Genomic DNA, 27,781 nt, shown 5'->3' with positions numbered 1-27,781 from the left:
TTTGCGGCCCCGGAAGGAAGAGGGGCGGAGATGGGCGCTCCCTGCTAGTGGGGACAATGGTGACATCGCAGGCTTCGGTTTCAGGTAAGTGACACATAATGGGCTACTATGCGATGCATAGTAGCCCATTATGCTTTAACCTTTGCAGAGAAATAAAGAGGAAGGCAAACCCACCAGGGTTTACTTCCTCTTTAAAACAGAACTAAAGTTAAAAGTAGACTTTTAGTCCATTGGTCCCACTTGAGGCTACCATTACAGTGCTGTTCCCCGACTCTTCTAAAAACTCACATCTGCCCTTGAGCAAGATCTGCTGGAAGGCCTTGGGCCACTGCCTTACTTCCTCCTCTGTTAGACAATTTCGGGCTGGATTTGTGTGGGGCAAAGCTCTTCTTGGGAGCTCAAGCTAAGGTAGCCAATCAGAGTCTCCAAACTACACAGAACAGGAAGCGAAGGAAAATCTTGTCAACAAAACAGAGAGGGCAAAAAAAAAAAAAGCTGAGTGGGGTTTTAACTATAAAATATTCCCTACTTTATCTAAAATGAAAAAAAAGAGTTGTTTGCTTTACTTTAAGTACAGTCAACATCACTGCCTAAATCTAGTACACACCAGGAATCAAACAATGGCAGCACATGAGGCTTCCCACACAGGTATTTTGCTTCATAATAGTCTTTCATTTAAAGGCATAGATCATTGTAGTAATCTTACCTGTCTTATGTGACGTTTCAAGTGCATATAAACACACTGCCCTGTCTTTCTATAATGTCGCTCCACGTGTTCTCTTCCAAACCCCAGGAATGTGCTCATGCACACGTACAGACCGCCTTCGGATAACTATAGAAAGTGGAAGAAAAAAAGACAAACTTCACCGAAAGGGCAAACCAAATACAACATTACCAGCACAAACACAATATTAAACTGTGATAGGTTATCACTGCAAACTGTAATGGCTTTCACTAAATGTATTTAACTTTTTTAATAGTTACAAATTTATATACTGTACTTACATGTCACGTTTTCAGTTTAATGGTTTACAGTTTCTTTTCTAAAACCCTCATTTAGAAATACACGTTAAAGATATGTGGCAGTGAAAATTCAACTTTGAAATGCACAACCAGCTTACGTAAAGGGTGTTTCAATGAAACTATAAACCATTCTGGGCTTTCTAATATGACAAATGTTTAACCTTTAGTACATACACTATACTTTCCCTTCTAAAAGCATCAGGATTTTTTGAAGTGATTTAATACTCTATATCAGGGGTGTCCAAACTTTTGACCTGAACAGACACCCTCCTCACAGTCTACGAATAACGCATCTGTTTGCACAGTTGTATGGAAATAAACCGTTAGGCCTGCTCAGTGGCAGAATTACGGTTAGTGGCTCCAGGGCCGTCTATAATATTGATTGGACCCTGGGCAAACGTTTTCTTGGCCCCCCCCCATACAATTTCGCTCTCCACCTGCTCTGAGACATACATTAAATAGCAGATAGACTTAAAATCAGTTTACTGTATCAGATCAGGCAGCGATTGTGATTGGTTGCCAGAGGTTACAGTGTATCATTAACGCTTACTGACTGGTTGCTAGAGGTTACAGCACACATTGCGGCTCACTGATTAGTTGCTAGATGTTACAGCACATGATTTCTGCTTGTTGATTGGTTGCTAGAGATTACTGTACAGTAATACTGCTCACTGATTGGTTGCTAGAGTTTACAGCACATCATCTCCTCACTGCAGGGGGCATGATATACATATGAAAGCCACCTTTATTTACATGTCTATGCCGCCGGATGCAGCTATTTACATATGAATGCTGCTGCTATTTACATATGAATGCCGGTCATTTACATGTAAACACAGGGTCTGCAGGTGAGTCATCTGTACAGAACAATAGGGCAGAGCTGGGCAGCATTAGTAGCAGGACTTCACACTGAGATATCAGGACACAGCAAGGGACTTAAACCTCAAGGGACGAGGGAATTTAAACCAGGATAATTGGTAAGTATGAGGCAGCTGCTTTGGGCCCCACAACAATGACAGGGCCCAGGGCAGCTGCCCCTTTTGCCCTGCCTTAAAGATGGCCTTGAGTGGCTCTACCCTGGGCAAAAAATAGCACAAGGGTCATCAATAAAAAAGGGTATGTAAAAGGATAAAAATCTGTAATTTTGCAAAAACACATTGAACCGTAAATGTTTTGATCAAAATAATGGGCAAAAACACGAATTTTGACACTGCTTCAACACAACAAAGGATCCCCCCCCATGGTCGCTTGGATTCTTTTTTTTGATGGACCAATGGGTGAAGTTGACCATTTTTGCAAAGCACTTTCTCAAGCAGGGCCTGTTTCGAGACAGAACAGACTTACAGACTTACTGACCAGGTCACCAAACAACCCGTTTTCTTTGTGAGCTTACTTTAAAATTAGCCACTTCTTGAATCAACCTGCCCTTCGTCCACTTTATAGGAGAGAACTGACCCCCTCAAGATCCTCAAGACTATGTCTCTGAGGATCCTCGCTGTGACACCTTGTCTTAGCCACCCACTCTTCCATGACATCCGATCTTCCCACCAATACTAGAAAAGCATGTAAAGCTAGAGAACAGAACTGGGGATACATTCTTCAGATGAGGATTGGAAACGCATAAACTAAATGTTAGTATCCAAGAAAATGGATATGAACTTTGCTCCTGTTGGTACAGAATGCCCTTTCTCCTTCAAATTCTATCCTTCAGTATCGAATTGTTGCTGGTGTTGCCTGGTTGATGATGGTTCATTGCTGCATATCTCATGGCAATGCCTGATACTTCAAACATATTGGCAAAGGGTACACCAGACTATAACAGAAATTACGACCTATAATCTGGATTTCTCTCCATCACAATATCTGCTTCACCATACCTTCCTGACCTTGAAACACTACCTGAAAGCCCTGGCCATGCATACGGCAAGCGCTTCCAGAATGTGTGTCCCCACACACTGGAGTAATACTTCAGTGTCCTCCCTAAACGAGTGGCTCACGAGGTTGGATAGGGTCTTGGGAACTGGAGAAGCTGATCTATACAGCACAGGATGAGCTTACCCCGCCTGGGCATGCTGGATCTACTTTAAATCGAAACCAGATTGTGCCAGCCTTATGTCCAGCTAAGGGACTATGGGAAACTTTGTTAACATGCACCGTTTAGGAGATATTTACTTTAGATGCAGCCAGTGACGTCACCGACACATGCGCTCTGAAGGAATGGCAGACCAGTGCCGTTCCTTCAGAGCCCTGTACCATAAACAGGGACTCCCATGCGTATGCACGGGAGTGACATCATCGCAGCTCGGTCATTCATACTGCCAAAGCCCGCAAACCCAGAAGGAAGACTGGGTGAAGATGGAAGCGCCTACAGTGGTGACAGCATGCTGCTGGAGAGCTTTTTTTTTCCAGGTAAGTCTGTCATATTATGCTAGTATGCGGTACATTATGACAAATTGCTGGGGCCCAATTTTTTTTTTTTTTTTTGCTGCGGTTTACTAATGCTTTAAGGAGTTAAACTTTCCATAATCTTCCCAGGTCTTTTATGTGATTCCTGCGCTCAGGTATACACAAACATACACTCACAGTTTTTCTCTTTTAAATCTTTTTTTTTTTTTTTCTTTAAACTGGACCTATCAGAGGTTTACTAGCCTGCATGAATACCTGACAGAGACCATAAAGGCCTATCCTATATTTATTAAAAAGTAACACCAGAAACTTGCTGGGGGTGCCATACATGAAACAATGTCATCAGTTTGCTGCAGGCAGTAGGAAAGAACCTCCCTAGTTCCCCCCTACCATTCTTCCCATAACATTCAACTTGGAACTGAAAGGTGAGAAGCAGCAGTAAAGGAATGGTCTGTGTACATCACTCAGAACAAAACGGGAACTGCAGGGGCGAAAGAATCTAGCCTTGGTTAAGGCTGAGCATGTCACGGGTCCAGCAGCCCATTCATTTGAATGAGCTGCTGTACCCACAAGAAACATTTTAAATGCCCAACACAGAACCACATAAAAATGAATGCCATCCCCGTCTGCTAAAGAGCAGCACATTTCTGTGCAGGTTGAGAACGCACTTTATTATCCACGCGTTCCTGACCCGCACATATGTGAACCTAGCCTAAAAACGTATTTAAACTGAAGATTTTTTTTTCCCCCCTTCTATTTTCACCCAGTGATCTTACTAGTAGAACAATCTGGAGATAAATCATTGAACCACATTTCTGGCAGAGAGTATGTAATTGGAAGCCATGCACCAGATTCACGAAAACCCTACATGTTCATTAATAGTACAGTCACCTGTAACTTATTACTGTAGTTCCTTTTTAAGTCGTTTTTACAGTATGGCACTACAACATGCAACAAATGTAAAAAAACCATACTGCCACCCGGGTTGTGCCTGGGCACAAACTAATCACTACGTGTGGCGTAGTTCATTTTTTTTCCTCATTAATGTATACACAGCACCCCATATTGACAGAAAAACACAGAATTGTTGACATTTTTGCAGATTTATTAATAAAGAAAAACTGAAATATCACATGGTCCTAAGTATTCAGACCCTTTGCTGTGACACTCATATTTAACTCAGGTGCTGTCCATTTCTTCTGATCATCCTTGAGATGGTTCTACACCTTCATTTGAGTCCAGCTGTGTTTGATTATACTGATTGGACATGATTAGGAAAGCCACACACCTGTCTATATAAGACCTTACAGCTCACAGTGCATGTCAGAGCAAATGAGAATCATGAGGTCAAAGGAACTGCCTGAAGAGCTCAGAGACAGAATTGTGGCAAGGCACAGATTTGGCCATGGTTACAAAAACATTTCTGCTGCACTTAAAGTTCCCAAGAGCACAGTGGCCTCCATAATCCTTAAATGGAAGAAGTTTGGGACGACCAGAACCCTTCCTAGAGCTGGTCGTCCGGCCAAACTGAGCTATCAGGGGAGAAGAGCCTTGGTGAGTGAGGTAAAGAAGAACCCAAAGATCACTGTGACTGAGCTCCAGAGATGGAGTCGGGAGATCATTGTGGAATGTCAACCATTACTGCAGCCCTCCTCCAGTTGGGACTTTATGGCAGAGTGGCCTGACGGAAGCCTCTCCTCAGTGCAAGACACATGAAAGCGCGCATGGAGTTTGGTAAAAAAAAAACACCTGAAGGACTCCAAGATGGTGAGAAATAAGATTCTCTGGTCTGATGAGAACAAGATAGAACTTTTTGGCCTTAATTCTAAGCGGTATGTGTGGAGAAAACCAGGCACTGCTCATCACCTGTCCAATACAGTCCCAACAGTGAAGCATGGTGGTGGCAGCATCATGCTGTGGGGTGTTTTTCAGCTGCAGGAACAGGACAACTGGTTGCAATCAAGGGAAAGATGAATGCGGCCAAGTACTGGGATATCCTGGACGAAATCCTTCTCCAGAGTACTCAGGACCTCAGACTGGGCTGAAGGTTTACCTTCCAACAAGACAATGACCCTAAGCACAAAGCTAAAATAACGAAGGAGTGGCTTCACAACAACTCCGTGACTGTTCGTGAATGGCCCAGCCGGAGCCCTGACTTAAACCCAATTGAGCATCTCTGGAGAGACCTAAAAATGGCTGTCCACCAACGTTTACCATCCAACCTGACAGAACTGGAGAGGATCTGCAAGGAGGAATGGCAGAGGATCCCCAAATCCAGGTGTGAAAAACTTGTTGCATCTTTCCCAAAAAGACTCATGGCTGTATTAGATCAAAAGGGGCTTCTACTAAATACTGAGCAAAGGGTCTGAATACTTAGGACCATGTGATATTTCAGTTTTTCTTTTTTAATAAATCTGCAAAAATGTCAACAATTCTGTGTTTTTCTGTCAATATGGGGTGCTGTGTGTACATTAATGAGGAAAAAAATGAACTTAAATGATTTTAGCAAATGGCTGCAATATAACAAAGAGTGAAAAATGTAAGGGGGTCTGAATACTTTTGGTCCCCACTGTATATACACACACAGACACACACTAAAAGTTGGAGTTAGCCTTAAAGTTCCTCTGGAAATGATATTTGATACAATACAAATTAATTCCTAACTTCTCTAAATAGCTTCTCTGCCTGTAAATTCCCTCCACTTCGCAGAATAGATTCTTGCAAAACTTCTGTCAGTTTAAACAGATTTATATACCCCTTACCGACATGTATATGAATGTGTCAAAACTTGCACTACTGCAAAACAGATTTCTAAGGAGTGTCCAGGATTTCTGAATTGCAGAGTTTCTGTCCTAGACTAACAATGCTCTCTGTGCTGTGTCCATGAAGGAGCAGTGTTGTCACTTAGAACAGGAAGTGTGTTTTGACTACAGAATACCTCCTCTAAGGCCTTGTGCACATGGGCAGAAAAAAAACAAACACCATTTTTTAAAGGCATTTTTCAATTTTTGAATGCCTCTGTGCATGCACATTGTGGCACTTAGATTCTTATTTTAGAACAAAAAAAAAAAAAAAAAAAAGCCCCAAACCTACATTTGGAGAGGAGCTTACTGGCATAACTTACACACATATGAGAAAAACATATATGCATGTAAATTCATTCAAACAGCTATAATAATTAACCATTCTGGCCAGTAGAATGAGTTCACACATATGCTTCTAATCACCTATTCAAATGCCTGTAAATGCACATAAACACACATAATTACGACCTATAAAAGCATTTTTAGGGCCAGTTCACACCATAGAAACGCAGTCCGGGTGCGATTTTGACACGTTTTTACACGTTCAAGTGCGTTTGTTGTGTCATTTATGCAGTCCAGTGTACTTTGTCCCCCTCTTTTTTCTTAACCTCAAATAAGGACGTGTGCTCCAGTGTGTTTTACAGCGTTCCAGTACAGTCCAGTGGCGGAAAAATGCAGCATGTTCTACTTTTTATTCTGGTACTGGAACGCACTGGGACTGCAAGCACTGGTGTGAACTATGCCATTAAAAACCATAAAACTTACTTTCCATGCCTTTTTGCTATAGAAAAAAAATGCACTGACTACATATGGTGTTAACTGGCCTTCTATATGGACATGTGTTTCAGTGCGTTTTGGTACATTCCAGTGCGTTTTTGATGTGTTTTACAGCGTTCCAGTACAGTCCAGTGCAGCAAAAATGCAGCATGTTCTACTTTTTTTCTGGAACTGGAACGCACTGGAACTGCAAACACTGGTGTGAACTATGTCACTGAAAACCACATATCCTACTTTTCATGCATTTTTGAAAAAAAAGAAAAGGCACTGGACTCCATGTAGTGTGAACTGGACCCTAATGCTCGTTTTTTTCTGCCAGCTCCTGGCAAAAATTTTGAGCATAGATAGGAGTATTTTAATATGCCAGTGTGCATGAAGCCTTAACCTCATCTCCAAAACACAGTGCAGAGGTGCTCTTCAGTTCAGTGGCAGGGCTAACAATTATTAAAAGTAGAACTATAGGCAAAACTATTTTTTTTATTTAGGTTTTTTTGCCATCTGTGTCCTATTGTGGATATTTACCTTCACTCCCTGTCCCATAGCCAAACAGGAAGTGAGAGGAAATCTCTGCAAAATAAGGGAATCCATTGGGGACCCCCAGGTCACTTGAACTAGTGTCCCTTTGGAAAGATTTCCCCTCCATTACTTTTATGAGAACAATCCAAAATGTGGAATTTTATTTTGCTTTCACTGTTAATGATAATGGTAAACAGGACAAATAGAGAGGGTGACTCTCTTTAATGGGGGCACAGACAGCAATAAAAACCTGACAGGTGTTCTAACCCCTCTCCACTCTGTCCAAACAAAAAAAGTTTTGCCTTTAGTTATACTTTAAGATTTCAGTGCAGCACAGGTAGAGGCCACAAACATTTACAAGATCACTGAATTTCTGGCAAGATCCCCTTTTTTTTTTTTTTTTTTTTTTTTTTTTTTTTTTCAGGTCAGCATTCTATTGCTGTGTCTGCAGATTTTCCTTCATTTCCTGTCAGCAGAAACTTGCCACTATGACAGCAATGGCTTGTTCTGACATATGTCATACCACCTGCCGAATAGGGCATGTGATTTAATTTACACTTGTGCAGTTTATTCTACAGCCCTGCGTAGCTGCATGTCCTTTAGGTGGGCAATTAAACCACAGCTCAACCACCTGCGTTACGGGTGTGAATGAGCACTAAGTGAGGCAAAATCTCTCTAACAGAGCCCCAGGTAGCAGTTCAATCCAAACAGGAGTTGTAATTTGTCGCTGCTCTATCCAAACTAAAAATAAAATGAAAAGATGTAAAATAGGTAATGACACAGCACTGCAGTATATGTGCTCCTGTATCCCAACTTAACCACCTCAATACAGGACACTTTCACCCCCTTCCTGCCCAGACTATTTTTCAGCTTTCAGAGCTGTCACATTTTGAATGACAATTGCGCAGTCATGCTACACTGTAACCATGTGACATTTTTATCATTTTCTTCACACAAATAGAGCTTTCTTTTGGTGGTATTTAATCACTGCTGGTTTTTTATTTTTTGCAAAAAAAAAAAATAAGACCGAAACTTTTGAAAAAAAAAAAAAAAAAAAAAAAAGTTTTCTTAGTTTGTGACCAAATTTTCTAAATAATTATTTTCTTTCCTTCACTGATGTGTGCTGATGAGGCTGCACTGATGAGGTGGCACTTATGGGCACTGATTAGGAGACACTAATATGACGCACTTATTGGTACTGATATGTGGCACTGATAGCCAGCACTGACTGGTATCACTAATGGCCACTGATTGGTGGCACTGGTGGCGCTTTATTGTAATCAGGGCACTGATGATCAGTGTCTTGGTTACCTGTCTTGCTATCCCCTGCGAGGAGATGCCGCTGTTCGGCTCTCCTCGCCACACACTCTGTCAGTGTGAGGCGATGAGAGCCAATTACCGGCACTTCCGTATTTACACGTGACCCGCTGTGATTGTACACAGCCAATCACATGGTTAAAGAGCCACGTCAGCGGCTCTTTATAGAGATCAGGGTTGCGCCGTGTCCTAGCAACATGGTGCAGCCGTGATCGCAATGCTGTGTGCCCACAAAGGCGTGCGGCAGCGGCCGTTCTGGTGCGCCGTCATATGACGTCCACCCAGAAGGAGAGCCACACCGTCCCTCCGTCATTTGACGGTGGGCGGGAGGCAACTGGTTAAAGAGGAGCTCCAGTCTGGGCAAAAAAAGTTAAAAGTCAGCAGCTACTAAATACTGTAGCTGCTGACTTTTAATATAAGGACACTTAACTGTCCTGGGATTGAGCGATGTCCACACACAAGCTGATTCTTCAATTGGCTTCGGGTGCAGGCGCTGGCATCTTCAATTCAGCCTTCACAGCTGGTTTCCTACTGCCATGGGTGAGTCATGCTGCACTTTCTTAATGGTCCTGCCGTTTTCTGGGACTTCTGTGTGTCTCAGAAGGCAGGGGGGGTAGGAGGAGGGTCAGTAATACTCAGAGATCGCCATGGAGATCTTACCCAGAGGTGAAAGCGAGTACCTGTCAAAACTAGGTACATGCTCCCCCCCCCCCCCCCAAAAAAAAAGTGCCAACGTGGTAGTGGAGGGGAGAAGGTGCAAACAAGCGGACCTTCCCCTTTTGGGTGGAGCTTGTCTATAATAATTCAATATCAGATACGTGTTTAATAACTTAAAGGGATGGGTAATCTTTTAAAGAAAATGCACTAATTAGGATTTAACTGACATTCAAACAGCACTAGTCCTTAAACTGGCACACACAAATGCCGCGTACACACGAGCGGACTTTACGGCAGACTTTGCCCGGCGGACGGGATTTCGTCGGACAATTCGATCGTGTGTGGGCTCCAGCGGACTTTGTTTTCTCAAAAGTTGGACGGACTTAGATTTGAAACATGTTTTAAATCAATCCGTCAAAATCGAGTCCGGTCGAAAAGTCCGCTCGTTTGTATGCTAGTTTGACAGACAAAAAGCCACGCTAGGGCAGCTATTGGCTACTGGCTATGAACTTCCTTGTTTTAGTCCGGTTGTACGTCATCACGTACGAATTCGACGGACTTTGGTGGATTGTGCGTAGGCAAGTCCGTTCATTCAGAAAGTCCGTCGTAAAGTCCGTCGAAAAGTCCGCCGGGCAAAGTCTGCCGTAAAGTCCGATCGTGTGTACGCAGCAAAAGATTTTTTTCTTTCAGCCCAGTGGGCCAAACAAGAAAAATTCATAATTTCAGAATCCATGCTAAACAGTGTGGATGGATGAATCTTCTTGCTGTTGGCTACTGTATCCTCACAGCTGGCACCCGCGGCTGTCAGAATACCCAAACTGTGACTGCAGCTAATTGGTTGCAGTCAACTTTTTTTTTGCCCAGCTCTTTAGATTTCTCAATTAAAGTTTGGAAAGATGGGTGGTGTTGGGCAGTGCCAACCATTGCTTGATTTTTGGCTCATTCGGTCAAAATCTGAGCAGTGTATAGCCCAGCTTTAGTTTCCAGTACCATGGGATTGTCCATCTGGCAGATAAAAGAGGAAGATAGATCTCCTATCAGTTTTCCCCTTACTGGTAAGGTCCCTATTTAGGTCGCTTCGCTATTTTTTTTTTCCATTCCTGGTCTGTACAGCCCCCATCACAGATGAAGTCCTTTTTAGGCATTCCTGTGGGCTAATAAAATGGAGAGAAGAGGTAGATGTGGTAGTACGTATTAATGTGTCCTATTGTCAGAAGAGAAGTGTTCAGGGAATTCTGTTTACAGCTGTGATTTCTTAGAGATCTTGTTATATTTACTCTTATGACTCACAGCCGGGCTCTGCATCATAAGAATATCCCACCAGTCATAGAAGCACAAAAAGCAGCATGACAGGTGACCACTTGGGACAAGGTGTGCACATTAAAATAGTGCTAAGGCTAAATCTTTTTACTATAATGCTTTGTCTGCATTACTTTAAAAAAGTACCCCACTATCTGTCCTCTCCACTCCTATCCCTAAATACTTATCTGGCTTCCTGTTCCAGCACCGCTCCTCTCACTTCCTGCCTTCACAGGAGAAACTGAGGACAATGGAGACATAGGCTCCCGCCGCGGTCAGACTCCTGTAAGGAGGAGGGGGCATGGCTTACTGACTACAGAAACACAGCCTGGCTTGGAAGCCAACAGGATCCTACATATGTGGGTGACCCCTTAGCACCTGGCTTGCTACAGAAGGCAACCGAAGGAGGGAGGAGCCGACAGCGCCAGTAGGAACCACCAGAAGACAAAAGACAACTTTTGGTACGTAGGTAAATATAAACCTTTTTTTTTTTAAGTTTTGCCTGGCCAAGTTAAGCTGACCACAGGATGAAACTACGCATAATGGTCTCCTACAGTAAAAAGCGCATGTCGATTTAAATCAGCACTTCCAGGTCTAGGCAGCTGAAGGTATATGCAAATCTTGACTTTTCCTGGAAAATCTCCACCACCGCTCCAGTGCTCTAAGGGTACCAATTTCTTTCCCGCAACCATTGGTTGCAGGAAAGAAATTTGCTTGATTTCCCCATCAACACAGACAGCGTTGATGTGGGAATCCCTTCTGCCGAGCCATTGTATTGGTAGCCTCTCCTGCTGGGATAAGACAGCGATTATCGCTAGCAGCTATACCATACAATACCATATAATCGCGCGTAAAATCCCACAAGCTGGTTGTACACAAGTTGATTGATTGGTCAACTTGGTACATTCAGCCTGCCCATACATGGTTTGAATCCTGGCTGGTTCCTGCTGAACCAGGCAGAGATTCGAACCATCTATGGCAGGCATTAGTCCCTGAGGTCATTAAGACTCATGCGAAGACCATAGCATGAGTTGACGCTGAGAGTCAGTCCAACACCTGAGCATGGAGGAGTGCCATCTGCTGAGGGTATAGAGGATCAGGTAAATTAAAGTGCAAAAATTCCCCTCCCCTAGACAAAACAAGCAGTTAACCCTTGCAGTGTAGGCGCAGCTCCATTGCAAGGGGTAATTTTACGTTTCTCAGGAGTTGGGCTTTAAATCTCATATTAACTTGTGCATAACATTTAAAAAAATTGGTGGCCACACTGGATAATAGGCTATCCAAATTTCACAAAAGACACTGCTTACCAGTAGACTCTGACAGTACCCTTCTTAAAAGAGAAATATGCAAATTGTTTTTTTTTTTTTTAAGAATTATACTTACCTTCGTGGATGTGGCATCGATCCGATGTTGCATCTGTCCCCCGCCGGCTCTAAGGCTGAGAACCGAGCGATCAAACACCAATTGCTCGGTTCTCACAGCTCCATGAACAGAAAGCTGTTAAACGTCAATCACTGGCTCTCTGCTCTGCCCCCCTGTGCTCACTAGAGTGCTGGGCTGTGGAGGGGATTGGAGCGGCTGGCTCAAGCTCTCAGCGACTTGTTGAGAGGCTGAGCCGGGTGTCAGTTCAGGTATGAGGGCTGGTCCCGACCATATGGTCGCAAACTTTACCAAACCTGGACCAGCTCTGTGCCAGGCTTTAGCTCGCTGTCTGCTGAAAACGGGTCACATGAGTGCAGAACGAACTGCACTCCTGTGATCCACAGTACAGCCTTGGCCCAAAGTTTTGAGAATGACACAAATATTAATTTTAACAAAGTCTGCAGCCTCAGTTTTTATGATGGCAATTTGCATATATTCCAGAATGTTATGAAGTGTGATCGGATGAATGCAATAAATTGCAAAGTCCCTCTTTGCCATGAAAATGAACTTAATCCCATAAAAAACATGTCCACTGCATTTGTGAGGAAGGCTTCAGGGCACCCAAGAAAGTCCAGCAAGCGTCAGGACCGTCTCCTACAGTTGATTCAGCTGCAGGATCTGGGCAACCAGTGCAGAGCTTGCTCAGGAATGGCAGCAGGCAGGTGTGAGTGCACACACAGTGAGGCAAAGACTTTTGGAGGATGACCTGGTGTCAAGAAGGGCAGCAAAGAAGTCACTTCTCTCTAGGAAAAACATCAGGGACAGACTGATATTCTGCAAAGGGTGGGAGGACTGGGATAAAGTAATTTCCTCTGATGAATCCCCTGTACTATTGTTTGGGACATCAGGAAAAAATCTTGTCCGGAGAAGAAAAGGTGAGCACTACCATCAGTCCTGTGTCATGGCAACAGTAAAGCAGGAGATCATTTATGTGTGGGGTTGTTTCTCAGCCAAGGAAGTGGGCTCACTCACAATTTTGCCCAAGAACACAGCCATGAATAAAGAATGGTACAGACTGATATTCTGCAAAGGGTGGGAGGACTGGGATAAAGTAATTTCCTCTGATGAATCCCCTGTACTATTGTTTGGGACATCAGGAAAAAATCTTGTCCGGAGAAGAAAAGGTGAGCACTACCATCAGTCCTGTGTCATGGCAACAGTAAAGCAGGAGATCATTTATGTGTGGGGTTGTTTCTCAGCCAAGGAAGTGGGCTCACTCACAATTTTGCCCAAGAACACAGCCATGAATAAAGAATGGTACAAAAACATCCTGTGAGAGCAACTTCTCCCAATCATCCAAGAACAGTTTGGTGATGAACAATGCATTTTCCAGCATGATGGAGCACCTTGCCATAAGGCAAAAGTGATAACTAAGTGGCTTGGGGAACAAAACATCTACATTTTGGGCCCATGGCCAGGAAACTCCCCAGACCTTAATACCATTGAGAACTTGTGGTCAATCCTCAAGAAGCAGGTGAACAAAAACAACCCCACAAATCCTGACAAACTCCAAGCATTAATTATGCAAGAATTGGCTGCCATCAGTCAATGCGGCCCAGAAGTTGATTGACAGCATGTCAGGGCGAATTGCAGACGTCTTGAAAAAGAAGGATCAACACTGCAAATATTGACGCCTTGCATAAACGTAATGTAATTGTCAATAGAAGCCTTTGACACGTATTAAATGATTGTGATTATACTTCTGTATACCATAGTAGCATCTGACAAAAAGAACAAAAAACACTGAAAACAGCAGACTTTGTGAAAATTAATATTTGTGTCATTCTCAAAACTTTTGGCCACGGCTGTAGTATAGCCAAACGAGCTTTGGCTGTACTTCTCCTTTAATGAGGCCTTTGTTATCAAGAACCTATTTCAATAGGCACTGGTTACTCGTTGTCTCTCCTACTACCGCCCCCTCTCCACGGATCTTTCCTGGATATTATTTCTTTCTGGTTTCCTGGTCACTTACCATTGAGGTTGTACAGTATCTCTTAAAACACTTGTTTAAATTAAAAGTAAGCAGCTACAAATCCTGTAGCAGCTGGCTTTTTAAAAAAAGGGTACTTACCAGTGGGTTGAGGGTCCAGTGCCGTCTTCTAGCAGCTGGTTCTTCTTACTGCTATGGGACCCTGGTGCTGCCATTTTGGATATGGGAACCAACTGTGACTTCCTGAGGAATCACAGCTGGCTCCCCATTGAACATACAGGAGATTGTGTAGTGCTGCAGCACTGATCCTGCAATCTCCTGGGATGTGTGACATGTCCCAGCAGGCTGTGGACAGGGGGGGGAGGTGCATGTAGGGGGTTGCCCAAGGCCTAGGCAAAAATTAAGGAAGTGGTGGCCGGTATCTGCTCCCTGTGAAAAAAAAAAAAAAAAAAAAAAAAAAACACGGCTTGGGAGTTGAATAAGCAGCTGTTTCACTTTTGAGTGAGTGTCCGCTTCAAGTAATCACGTCCCCAACTTTAGATCCGGGATGAAATAGCCCTGGAATTGTTATTTCTAGTGCACCTTCTGAATGCTGTAACCGATTAAAAACGTGCTTCAGTTTATTAAATGATTGTCTTGTGTTGCTTTCTATATGTAATGTTATAGCATATGCAACATTAAAAGATTATGCAAACTCTCTCTTCTAATGTTTTCTTACCTGTTAAATATTGAAAGCTCAATAATAAAAAAAAAATAAAAAAATAAAAAGACCGGAAACAGAACATTTAAGGTTAGCTCCATCCCACCTATGTCCCTGTACTGGTTATTTATTGTGATGGGCAGTATTGTTGACCAATAGGGAGACAGAGGAAAGCTAGACCATTGAAGGCCATACACCGGCAAGCGATTAGCATATTTGTTCAGTGGGAACCACAAGTAGATGTTATCAGTCACGGGCGGCAAACTTGTACAAATTAATGACGATGTAATCAATTGATTACAAGCAAACGGCCGTAGATATCGGTTAGCCTGTCACTGGCTTGTACAGGCTTGCTTGCCACAGCCAATCAAATCTACCCCATGGCACAAGTATGCTCTTTCTTTCCATTGTTCTACCCTACACAGTTATATGAAAGAGCCATTACAGGAAAGGTTACATTTATACATAAAGGCTCTGGCATGCATTTATACATGTGTAGTTATTCATTTGTATTTCAAAGGATATCCTGGTAAACAAAGCAACAAACTTCCAGAGGCACAGTAACCAGGCTTGTATTGGAACATACCAACAGCTGCTTAGAAACACTGACACCCGCCAATGGTACAATCCAACTTGTGCTGACAGAATGGACTTACAAGCCTATGCTACTTATACTGTATTTAAAGGGCAAGTAGAAATCTAACTGCGCAATGGCAGGTTAATGTGGAGCTGGATACAGAGATAGATGAATAAATCTTTGCAATCACTCTCTGCCACACTACAGAATTTTGAAAGGAAATTCACACAATTTGTACGAAAATTCTCAGAACATTTGAATGTCACTTGAAAGTAATTCAAGGTTTCATTTGCTTTTAACATCCGATTTCGGAAGGAATGGACCAAACTAAAACCACATACACCGTTAGAAATTCATACATTCGAGAAAATTTTCCATCCTGCTGTTTCCAATTTGCGGGTCACTGTGTTAGGAAACGAACATCGATTTAACTCCACTAATGATTAGGAAAACACGTGTTCTTACAACGAAAAATGTCGAACAAAATTCTATTAGTGTATACCCCGTTTAACAAAAGATAGGGACTTGCTGTCATTACATGTACTGACTATCTAAACTCTGAGTTTTCATGAGCTGCACTGGACCAATTTCCATCTTGCGAAGTGATATTTGTTTATCACATGAACTGATAATTTCATATCCCTGATTATTCTGATCAGATATTGACTGTGGGAGTCCACACATCCCAGTAACAGATCTGAATTTGGTAGCCATTTAATCCCTATAAGGGAACTTTAACCGATAGATAAAGTCGTGTATGACTCAGTCTCTTGGTTCTCAAGTGAAATCTTCATCGTAAGCCCACATTCACATTGGGCCAATCTGGCATGTCAAATCCCATGCCAAATCGGCAGGCTATTGCCGGCAATGGCACCGTCCTGATTCCCAAAAGTAGTTCCTGGATTAATTTTGGCGACTTCGGGGGACATTTGAATAGACACCTGTGCATGAACCCGCCCAGATGTCTGTCAAATCGCCCCTGAAGTTGGACTGCAATGCCGATTTAAAATCGTGAAGTCGCACGATTTCTAACATCAGTGTGAACCTGGGCTTAAAGCCTGGAACAGGACAGAAAGTCAAACAAGTAGAGAGATCCAGAAATTTCTTCATTACTGTAACTTTTTAGAGAAGAATTTCACTTTCAGTAAATTATAGTAACATTGTATGACCAACATTGACTTACAATACACATTAAAGTAGAACTAAACTTTCAATCAACGTTAAAGCTGAACTCCAGGCAAATTTTTTCCCCCTGTGTAGTGGGGCTGTGCCCGCACTGAACAGGTTAACTGCTTGTTTTATTCTAGAGGAGAGGACAGCGGAGATATACTCACCTGATCCGTCGATCCTTCCTGCACAAAACTGGTCTGGCACCCCTGTACTCCAGCAGTCTTAAAAATGGACTGTTCCTGATGTCAGCACGTTCCATAAACAGGAACAGTCCACCACTGGACTGCGGGGGGAAGCATGCTTTTCCAGAGGATTGGCGGATCAGGAGAGTATAAACTTTGTGCTCACCCATAGAAAAAACAAGCAGTTAAATCAAGCAGTCAGGCTGTGCAAAAGAAATTTAAAAATGTGCTCGGAGATGGGCTTTAACTATTTTTAATCCTTATGCTGCCAGCATTAGTAAATAGATAGGAAGGTATGTTATATTTACTGGTTTTAAAGCGGTAGTAAACTGCTGTTTTTGTTTGTTATTTTTTTTTTTTAAATCCTGCAAGGCAATGCCAGAATGTGCTAGTATGCATCACAAACTAGCACATTATGTGAAACTTACCTTAAAACAAAGCCCACCAGCAACGGGCGGTCACCGCTAAAGGTGCTTCTATTTTCACCCGGTCTTCCTTCCGGCTTCGCAGACTCTGGCTATGTGAGTGGCTGGAGACGCGATGCTGTCACTCCCATGCATGTGCGCGGGAACTACAGCTCACGGCACAGAACTCTGAAGAAACAGCGCGGTATGCCGTTCCTTCAGAGTGCATGTGCTAGTGACATCACCGGCTGCATCAAAAGTAAATATCTACTAATCAGTGCACGTTTAGGAGAGAATTACTGTACCTATAGGCAAGCCTTACTATAGGCTTACCTATAGGTAAAAGTCATGCTTGGGAGTTTACTTCCACTTTAAACTTTTCTTCAGTTACTTCTTGGTTTCTGGCCTAGGCCAAAGTGATGTCATACATCCCAGGAGACTTTATACACATTTTTTTTTTTTTGATCTGGAGGAGGGGCTTTCACAGACAAACATGCCCTCCTTCCTCCATGCCTGAAATAAGGGCAGATGGATTCCAGGTAGCAAAAGCTACATAAATCATCTGCCCTTACTCAAGATGGACGTGGCTAGAAGTGCTAGGAGTGTGTCTTTAAAGTGATTTCTCACCAAAATAAAGCATGAAGACATGGATGGATGAGTTTGCTTTAAATATTAAAAATGAATCAAATAGTGTTTTCAGTTTGTGGTGCTTAAATGCAGTTCAGTTCTCAAATCTGTGATTGTTTGCTTCTGGTCACTGCTAACCGGTTACAAGCCTGGCTAATTCACACTGAAAAGAGGATGTAGAAATGTACTTTATGGGCTCACGCATACAAGGTGTTTGAATTTCTCATGTGAACGTCTTTTAGGCTCGGTTCACACTATAGCGATGTCAGACATCACATGTGATTCGCTCCACACTACTGAGCAGATCACATGCGATGTCTGTGCAATGCAAATTCAATCATACAGATTGTATGGCTGAATTTGCATCGCATACGGACCAAAACGATGCAGGATCCTTTTTTTTGGTCCGCGCTGGAATCGAACGGCACGGGTGTTCACACCCACGCCATCCGATGCCTGTCCGAATTCCCAGTTCACACTGCGATCTGCAAACCTATCTGGGGGCATCATTAACTTTGTATTGACACCTGCATCGGTTCGCAGAGGGCAGTGTGAACCGCCTATGATTCCGGTGTGATGCGGGAACCCGCACTGGATTCAGAGTTTCCCGCATTGCACCAGTGTGAACCGAGCCTTACTCCTGGCAGAAGGCAGCATAACAAAATGTGGCTAAAGCCACGCTTTGCACACGCATTTAGGTGGGTCAAGCGTTTATGGATTCCATTGGCCAAAATATGAATTTACTCTGGCCATTGGAATAAATGAATGCATGCTCAAGCACGAAATGCGTCTAGGTGTGTTAACAAGCGTTTAGGCACGTCAAGTGTTTTTTTCTGCCTAAAAGCTCCTCTCCTGAACACACTGGTGATGTTTTTTTTTTTACTGCCTGTAAGTGCTCCTCTTCTAGTATGCCTGTAAACGCCTACATGTGCATGGACACACAGGCTAACACAGATGTGCGTTTACAGTTTAAATAAAAACACATTTAAGGTTCCTTTACTAAAGGAATAGAGCATGTTCACTTTGTAAAGTGTATGTTCACTTAGCTCAGTCAATGAGGCGAAGCCACATTCATTTCATTCAATCATGTGCAAGCACAAACCCTGTTTTTCATTTCTTATTTTCCTTGCATACAGTCATGCATTCAAAGCGAGCACAGCTTCTCCTCATTGACTAAGCTAAGTGAACAATCTGTAAAAACTACTAAGGCCAGGTTCACACTGGTACGACAAACGCTCCGACATTGGGAGCTGATGTCACATGACGTGTGAAAATCAACGTTTCCCTATGGGAGTCGTCTTAACTGGTCCAACTTTGAAAATGCTCCCTGCACTTCTTTGGTCCGACTTTGATCCTACTTCAGCCCATTGAATATCACATGTCAATGTCGGATCGTGGTTTTAACTGATCCAACTTTGGCATGCGACTTGTACTCTGATGATCCTAAAGGGGAACTCCACAGTTTAAAAAAAAAAAAAAAACGGGTTCTCTTCCAAGAGCATACCAGGCCCTTCAGTCTGGTATTTATATTAAGGGGAACCCCCATGCCGAAAAAAAACGGTGTGGGGTCCCCCCCAAAATCCATACCAGACCCTTATCCAAGCACGCAGCGGCAGGTCAGGAAAGGGGGTGGCGACTTCAAGTTGCACGGCAAAGTCGGATCCACAGCCGTTCGACTGTCGTGTCGTACCAGTGTGAACCTGGCCTCAATCAACCCCATTATGCTTAGTTCAATCAAGTTAAATAAGAGGTTAAAGCAGTAGTAAAACAGCAGCAGAGTTTAAAAAAAAAAAAAACACCTGTAAGGCAATTGCATAATGTGCTAGTAAGCATCGCAGACTAGCACATTATGAAATACTTACCTTAGAACGAAGCCATCGGGCGACGTGTTGTCACCGTTGAGAGGGCTTCCATCTTCCCCAGTCTTTCCTCAGGGTTCGTGGGCTCCGGCGCTGTGAGTGGCCGGAGCTGCGGTAACGTTTCCACATGTGCACAGAAACCCTCGGTTTCGACACCAAGCTCTGAAGGTCCAGGATGGTATGCCGGACCTTCAGAGTGCATGCGCCAGTGAAGTCACCGGCTGCATGCAGGGTGAATATCTCCTAAACGGTGCACATTTAGGAGATATTTACACTACCTATAGGTAAGCCTCATTATAGGCTTACCTGTAGGTAAAAAAAAAAAAAAAAAAAAAAAAATCACAAAGCGGGCTTTACTACTGCTCAAAAAAACTGGCTTCTAAACAAAATGGGACAACTCACAAAAGGTTGAAACTGTCGCATTTCAGTGCTTTTAAAAGATTCACTTAAAGATCTGCAAAAGATTCATGTACCTATCTATTGGAAACAGGTAATTTAATTTGTTTCATTGAGGCCTGACACTCCGTCATCAGTGCAGCTCAGTAACACTGAGCTCCCTGCCTGGCCACGGTGCCTATCAGTCAGACGGGCGCAACAGCTGAGGAATTTTGTGCACATAAACATTTCTCATATCCTGCTCTTTAATACACAGCTGCGCTATGAACACTCCAGGCCTGTCTCTGTATACCAACTTAAAGTGGAGGTGAGGTCCTTCACCGGCATCTTCTACCCAGCTTCTTCTGGATGCTGGTCTTTGGTCTTGATTGGTTGGCACGATCGCAACACACTGATCAAAATTCATCAGGTCCAGAAGAGAAAAGCCAAATTTGGACATTGTGTGGCCATTTAATCAACTCCTGTCGATCAGTGGTGTGATCCCCGCTGTCAGAATACAATGTCCTGGTGGGGGAATTCCTCCATCCACCTCTTTGTGTAAATAGAGGAATCTGCTAGTTTTTTTTTTTTCTTTCCTTAAAAGGAAAAAGTCGGGAAAAAAAAATTTAAAACCAAACCGTAGATGACCAGCTTTAGACTCCATTAACACTTGTATAACTCCAAAGTTGCTCCGACTTTGGGGGGTGCAACTTGGATACAACTTTGGCTCTGTGATAATGGACAACTGTTTCATTGTATAACATTCAGGTACGCCTTTCATGCTAGGTGCTAGGGGGGAGGGGGAGAGGAGCGAGGCTCCGTGCGGTCGTTTCGCTGGACAGGCGAGTGTCTGTTTATTAAAAGTCAGCAGCTACACTTTTTGTAGCTGTTGACTGTTAATAAACTAAAAAAAAAAAGCCTGGAACTGCGCTTTAACATTGAAGTCTATGGCCCTCAAGTTGCATGAAAGTCAGACTAAAGTAGTGCATGAACTACTTTGAAGTCGCTGCAACTTTAAGTTGCACATACAGTGCATCCGGAAAATTCACAGAGCTTCACTTTTTCCACATTTTCAGTTACAACTTTATTCCAAAATGAATTAAATTCATTATTTTCCTCAAAATTCTACAAACAATATCCCATAATGACAATGTGAAAAAGTTTGTTTGAAATATTTGCAAATTTATTAAAAATAAAAAACGAAAAAATAAAAATATCACACGTACATAAGTATTCACAGCCTTTGCTCAAAACTTTGTTGAAGCACCTTTGGCAGCAATTACAGCCGCAAGTCTTTTTGAGTATGATGGTACAAGCTTGGCACACCTATTTTTGGGCAGTTTCTCCCTCTCTTCTTTGCAGGACCTCTCAAGCTCCATCAGGTTGGATGGGCAACATCAGTGCACGGCCATTTTCAGATCTCTTCAGAGATGTTCAATCAGGTTCAAGTCTGGGCTCTGGCTGGGCCACTCAAGGACATTCACAGAGTTGTCCCATAGCCATTCCTTTGCCACTCCTTATCTTGGCTGTGTGCTTAGGGTCTTAGTCCTGTTGGAAGATGAACCTTCGCCCCAGTCTGAGGTCCAGAGCGCTCTGGAGCAGGTTTTCATCAAGCATGTCTTTGTACATTGCTGCACTCATCTTTCCCTTGATCCTGACTAGTCTCCCAGTTCCTGCTGCTGAAAAACATCCCCACAGCATGATGCTGCCACCACCATGCTTCACTGAAGGGATGGTATTGGCCAGGTGATGAGCGGTGCTTGATTTCCTCCAGCGTGATGCTTGCCATTCAGGCCAAAGAGTTCAATCTTTGTTTCATCAGACCAGAGAATTTTGTTTCTCATGGTCTGAGAGTCCTTCAGGTGCCTTTTGACAAACTCCAGGTGGGCTGTCATGTGCCTTTTACCGAGGAATGGCTTCCGTCTGGCCACTCTACCATACAGGCCTGATTGGTGAAGTGCTGCAGAGATGGTTGTTCTTCTAGAAGGTTCTCCTCTCTCCACAGAGAAACGCTGGAGCTCTGTCAGAGTGACAATCCGGTTCTTGGTCACCTCCCTAACCAAGGCTCTTCTTCTCCGATTGCTCAGTTTGGCCGGGTGGCCCGCTCTAGGAAGAGTCCTGGTGGTTCAAAACATCTTCCATTTATGGATGATGGAGGCCAGTGTGCTCATTGGGACCTTCAATGCTGCAGAAAGTTTTCTGTACCCTTCCCACGATATGTGCCTCAATACAATCCTGTCTCAGAGGTCTACAGACAACTCCTTGGACTTTATGGCTTGGTTTGTGCTCTGACATGCACTGTTAACTTGGACCTTATATAGACAGGTGTGTGCCTTTCCAAATCATGTCCAATCAACTGAACTACTCACAGGCGGACTCCAATCAAGTTGTAGAAACATCTCAAGGATGATCAGTGGAAAAAGGATGCACTTGAGCTAAATTTGAGTTACATAGTAGGTGAGGTTGAAAAAAAAGACACGAGTCTATCAAGTCCAACCTATGTGTGTGATTATATGTGTCATGGCAAAGGCTGTGAACACCTATGTACATGGGATTTTTTTGTTTTGTTTTTTATTGTTGATAAATCTGCAAAGATTTCAAACAAACCTCTTTCCCGTTGTCATTATGGGGTATGGTTTGTAGCCTTTTGAGGAAAATTAATTTAATTAATTTTGGAATAAGGCTGTAACATAACAAAATGTGGAAAAAGTGAAGCACTAAATACTTTCTGGATGCACTGTACATGAATGTTTATCATTAGAAAACATGGGGAATGACTTGTCATGCGACTTTGATGTTACAAGTGTGAATGGAGCCTTGTGGTTGGTCATTACTACCTCTAGTTTCCTTGTCTAAGAACTGAGGGTAATTCTTTCTGAATTGGTCACAGCCATAGAGACACACTGTTAAGAGTGGCACAAAGAAGTACCTGAATTTATAGCATACATTAAAACTGTTGATAGCAATATCACAAAAAAATTCATAAAACAGGTGCAGGACTTTCTAATGAAAATATACCACCAGAAGAGTGTTGTAAATAGTTTGTCAATATGATGTTTGGTAACTGTTTACGTGACAACCTAAAACTCATGCAATTGTTGGATATAAATAATAGGCACATCAGAAAAAAATGCATGCACTTAAAATAAATAAGAAAAAAAAAGTATATGCAGCCTTTACAAATTGACTGATTTTCCTACAACGGCCCCTGAGCTTTTTTCCTGGACATAAACAGATCATTCAGTATTTTGCGTTGTTATAAATGAGGTTAAATGGTCATTGAGGGTTGGCCCATCCTACAGACCTCTCGAAATTGTTGGATTTCCACTGGGTGGGTAAACTGCTGCTTGACACTTGAGACCTGAAGAGTGGGGATAAAAATAACTAGTGCAGCATGCGTGATGAACGCCAGACAGCTGAGTCACTTTTAAAATGGACTTGGGATGTAAAATGCAGGACACGTATTAAAAAATACACCAGCTAATTTGGAATGGTGCGCTCTATTAAAGTATGTCATCAGTTGTGTGGTTTACATAGTTTTATAATAATATTTCAGTGTCAGGTTTTCTAGGATCACTCCTAGTACAAACTGTTAACGTAGGAGCCAGTAACTAAACCAGGAGTGAGGAGGCACTTGCTGGGAAAATCATCTAAAGCACTTGGAGGAAAACTTCAACAAATCTATCACAGATTGACTTCACAGTTTTCATCTGGCCTCTGACATCAGCTCTGCACTATGGTGCTTTGGAATGCAGCTCCTATCATTTGTACCAAATAAAAAACAAGATATACACAGTTCTTTTGATATCCTCATTACATAAACTAACATAAAATAGAACCATAGTGGTTAGAGCCCATTTACATCCTTGTGTTGCGTTAAGGCATCCTATTGTAATCAATGCACCAAAATGTCCAGAAAATCAGATGTGCCACATAATTTGTAATGCAACACACTGGTGCACTGCGTGTGCTGCAATTCATGTGTTTTGTTTAAAAATGCATGCGTCCGCAACTTATGGAACGGATATGTTACAACGCTAATATATAAATGGGCACTAATCTATTACAGGTCTACCTACTTGGGGAATTACAAAATCATCACTGAATAAGAAAAATCTAGATTTGTGTGCCAAATACAGGGTGAGGTTAATATCTTACTTTAAAACCAGTACAATATTTGCCAATTGCCTCTATAACAAGATAGGACTGTACTCAGGTCAAACGTACTCTAACAATTTGTTCATTGTACGGCTATCTGGAGGTGTTTCCACTCCATGGGCAAATCGCACTTTGTCAAACATGGTTTGAGGCCTCACTGTGCAGGAGGGCCAATATAACCTGCTGGGGGTGGGCGATATTTATGTAGGTACTAAGTTGGGGTGCCTGAACATCTAACATGGTAATGGCCAAAGTCTAGGTATACAAATCATAATACACACTCCATCTTTCCTATATACAATCTAAAGTGCAGCCGTGGAGGCCAAGTAACCATTAGCATTATGACAATACAGTAACAGCTGAGGCCGTAATAACAAAACTTGCTATGAAGTTTCCTGATTGACATAAAAAAAAAAAAATCCATGGGCTATGCAAAAAACTACAATAGGCCCATTCTAATGGGTTTATGTGCTATCAGATAGATGGTAAATACTGGGTCCACAACTCAGGGCTAAAATGAGCGTTGTTTTCCTCAAGTTGTCCAGTCTGGAGATACAAGTTCAGAGGGCATCCATGAGTATCTCTGAACAGATCAGAACCTCATATTTACCATATATCTGATAGCCAGCGAAAGCCTGCATTCTTCTAGATGCTTCACAATGATTATTCACAAATGCAGGGTCATTTTCCATAAGCAACTTCAAGTGCAATTAAAGTCTGTATTCTTTACATAACCCAAAGCTTTCAAATCCTGGGTTGCAACTCCACTTGAGGACCACCAAAATTGTTTCCAGGTTGTGTATTTTGTCGCTTGATGGTGGCACAGAGAAAAGTCTACAATCACTGGTTGCCCTTCAGCACACTGAGTGTAGGGAATGGTTCTCATGTATCGCTTAGCAATACCGATATGGGCATCCCAGATCATGGCAGCCAAAAAGGATTTATGGGAACAAATCACCACATGTATTGTTGGGGGCCACCATTGTTTGTAAACAGAGCAGTCCCTCTCATAACAGAGATAATAAGACAGTCTCCCTCATAATATGACCATCTCTGTCATGATAGGACAGTCTCCCACGTAACGTGACCATCTCTCTCATAACAGGACAGTCTCCAAATACCATGACCATCTCTCACTTATAACATGACAGTCTCCCTCATAACATGGCCATCTCTCTCCTAACAGGACTGTCTCCCACATAACGTGACAATCTCTCTCATAACAGGACAGTCTCCTACGTAATGTGATCATCTCTGTCATAACTCCTTTATACCAGGACAGTCTCCCACATGACAGGACCATCTCCCACATGACAGGACAGTCTCCCACATAACAGGACAGTCTCCCACATAACAGGACAGTCTCCCACATAATGTGACCATCAGTCTCCCACATAACAGGACAGTCTCCCACATAACAGGACAGTCTCCCACATAACAGGACAGTCTCCCACATAACAGGACAGTCTCCCACATAACAAGACAGTCTCCCACATAACAAGACAGTCTCCCACATAACAAGACAGTCTCCCACATAACAAGACAGTCTCCCACATAACAAGACAGTCTCCCACATAACAAGACAGTCTCCCACATAACAAGACAGTCTCCCACATAACAAGACAGTCTCCCACATAACGTGACCATCTGTCGCCCACATAACAGGACAGTCTCCCACATAACAGGACAGTCTCCCACATAACAAGACAGTCTCCCACATAACAAGACAGTCTCCCACATAACAAGACAGTCTCCCACATAACGTGACCATCTGTCGCCCACATAACAGGACAGTCTCCCACATAACAGGACAGTCTCCCACATAACAAGACAGTCTCCCACATAACAAGACAGTCTCCCACATAACAAGACAGTCTCCCACATAACAAGACAGTCTCCCACATAACAAGACAGTCTCCCACATAACAAGACAGTCTCCCACATAACAAGACAGTCTCCCACATAACAGGACAGTCTCCCACATAACAGGACAGTCTCCCACATAACAGGACAGTCTCCCACATAACAAGACAGTCTCCCACATAACAGGACAGTCTCCCACATAACAGGACAGTCTCCCACATAACAGGACAGTCTCCCACATAACAGGACAGTCTCCCACATAACAGGACAGTCTCCCACATAACAAGACAGTCTCCCACATAACAAGACAGTCTCCCACATAACAAGACAGTCTCCCACATAACGTGACCATCTGTCGCCCACATAACAGGACAGTCTCCCACATAACAGGACAGTCTCCCACATAACAGGACAGTCTCCCACATAACAGGACAGTCTCCCACATAACAAGACAGTCTCCCACATAACAAGACAGTCTCCCACATAACAAGACAGTCTCCCACATAACGTGACCATCTGTCGCCCACATAACAGGACAGTCTCCCACATAACAGGACAGTCTCCCACATAACAAGACAGTCTCCCACATAACAAGACAGTCTCCCACATAACAAGACAGTCTCCCACATAACAAGACAGTCTCCCACATAACAAGACAGTCTCCCACATAACAAGACAGTCTCCCACATAACGTGACCATCTGTCGCCCACATAACAGGACAGTCTCCCACATAACAGGACAGTCTCCCACATAACAGGACAGTCTCCCACATAACAGGACAGTCTCCCACATAACAGGACAGTCTCCCACATAACAGGACAGTCTCCCACATAACAGGACAGTCTCCCACATAACAAGACAGTCTCCCACATAACAAGACAGTCTCCCACATAACAAGACAGTCTCCCACATAACAAGACAGTCTCCCACATAACAAGACAGTCTCCCACATAACGTGACCATCTGTCGCCCACATAACAGGACAGTCTCCCACATAACAGGACAGTCTCCCACATAACAGGACAGTCTCCCACATAACAGGACAGTCTCCCACATAACAGGACAGTCTCCCACATAACAGGACAGTCTCCCACATAACAGGACAGTCTCCCACATAACAGGACAGTCTCCCACATAACAAGACAGTCTCCCACATAACAAGACAGTCTCCCACATAACAAGACAGTCTCCCACATAACAAGACAGTCTCCCACATAACAAGACAGTCTCCCACATAACAGGACAGTCTCCCACATAACAGGACAGTCTCCCACATAACAGGACAGTCTCCCACATAACAAGACAGTCTCCCACATAACAGGACAGTCTCCCACATAACAGGACAGTCTCCCACATAACAGGACAGTCTCCCACATAACAGGACAGTCTCCCACATAACAGGACAGTCTCCCACATAACAAGACAGTCTCCCACATAACAAGACAGTCTCCCACATAACAAGACAGTCTCCCACATAACAAGACAGTCTCCCACATAACAAGACAGTCTCCCACATAACAAGACAGTCTCCCACATAACGTGACCATCTGTCGCCCACATAACAGGACAGTCTCCCACATAACAGGACAGTCTCCCACATAACAGGACAGTCTCCCACATAACAGGACAGTCTCCCACATAACAGGACAGTCTCCCACATAACAGGACAGTCTCCCACATAACAGGACAGTCTCCCACATAACAGGACAGTCTC

At 43.2% G+C, this 27,781-nt stretch overlaps 1 protein-coding gene across 1 annotated transcript in view; it reads right to left on the bottom strand.

Annotated features, from left to right (window-relative positions):
- Window positions 1–27,781, bottom strand: part of USP13 (ubiquitin specific peptidase 13) — a 141,703-nt gene that overhangs the window by 105,964 nt on the left and 7,958 nt on the right. The window contains exon 2 of the mRNA XM_073626270.1: window positions 707–832. Within this exon, the coding sequence (XP_073482371.1) occupies window positions 707–832 (126 nt within the window). The remainder of the gene's footprint in view (window positions 1–706; window positions 833–27,781) is intronic.

The sequence above is a fragment of the Aquarana catesbeiana genome, linkage group LG04 (assembly GCF_042186555.1).
Source record: "Aquarana catesbeiana isolate 2022-GZ linkage group LG04, ASM4218655v1, whole genome shotgun sequence".
In the NCBI taxonomy this organism is placed as follows: Eukaryota; Metazoa; Chordata; class Amphibia; order Anura; family Ranidae; genus Aquarana; species Aquarana catesbeiana.
The sequence above is the reverse complement of the archived record's forward strand: the minus strand, read 5'-3'. Positions and strand labels throughout refer to the sequence as shown.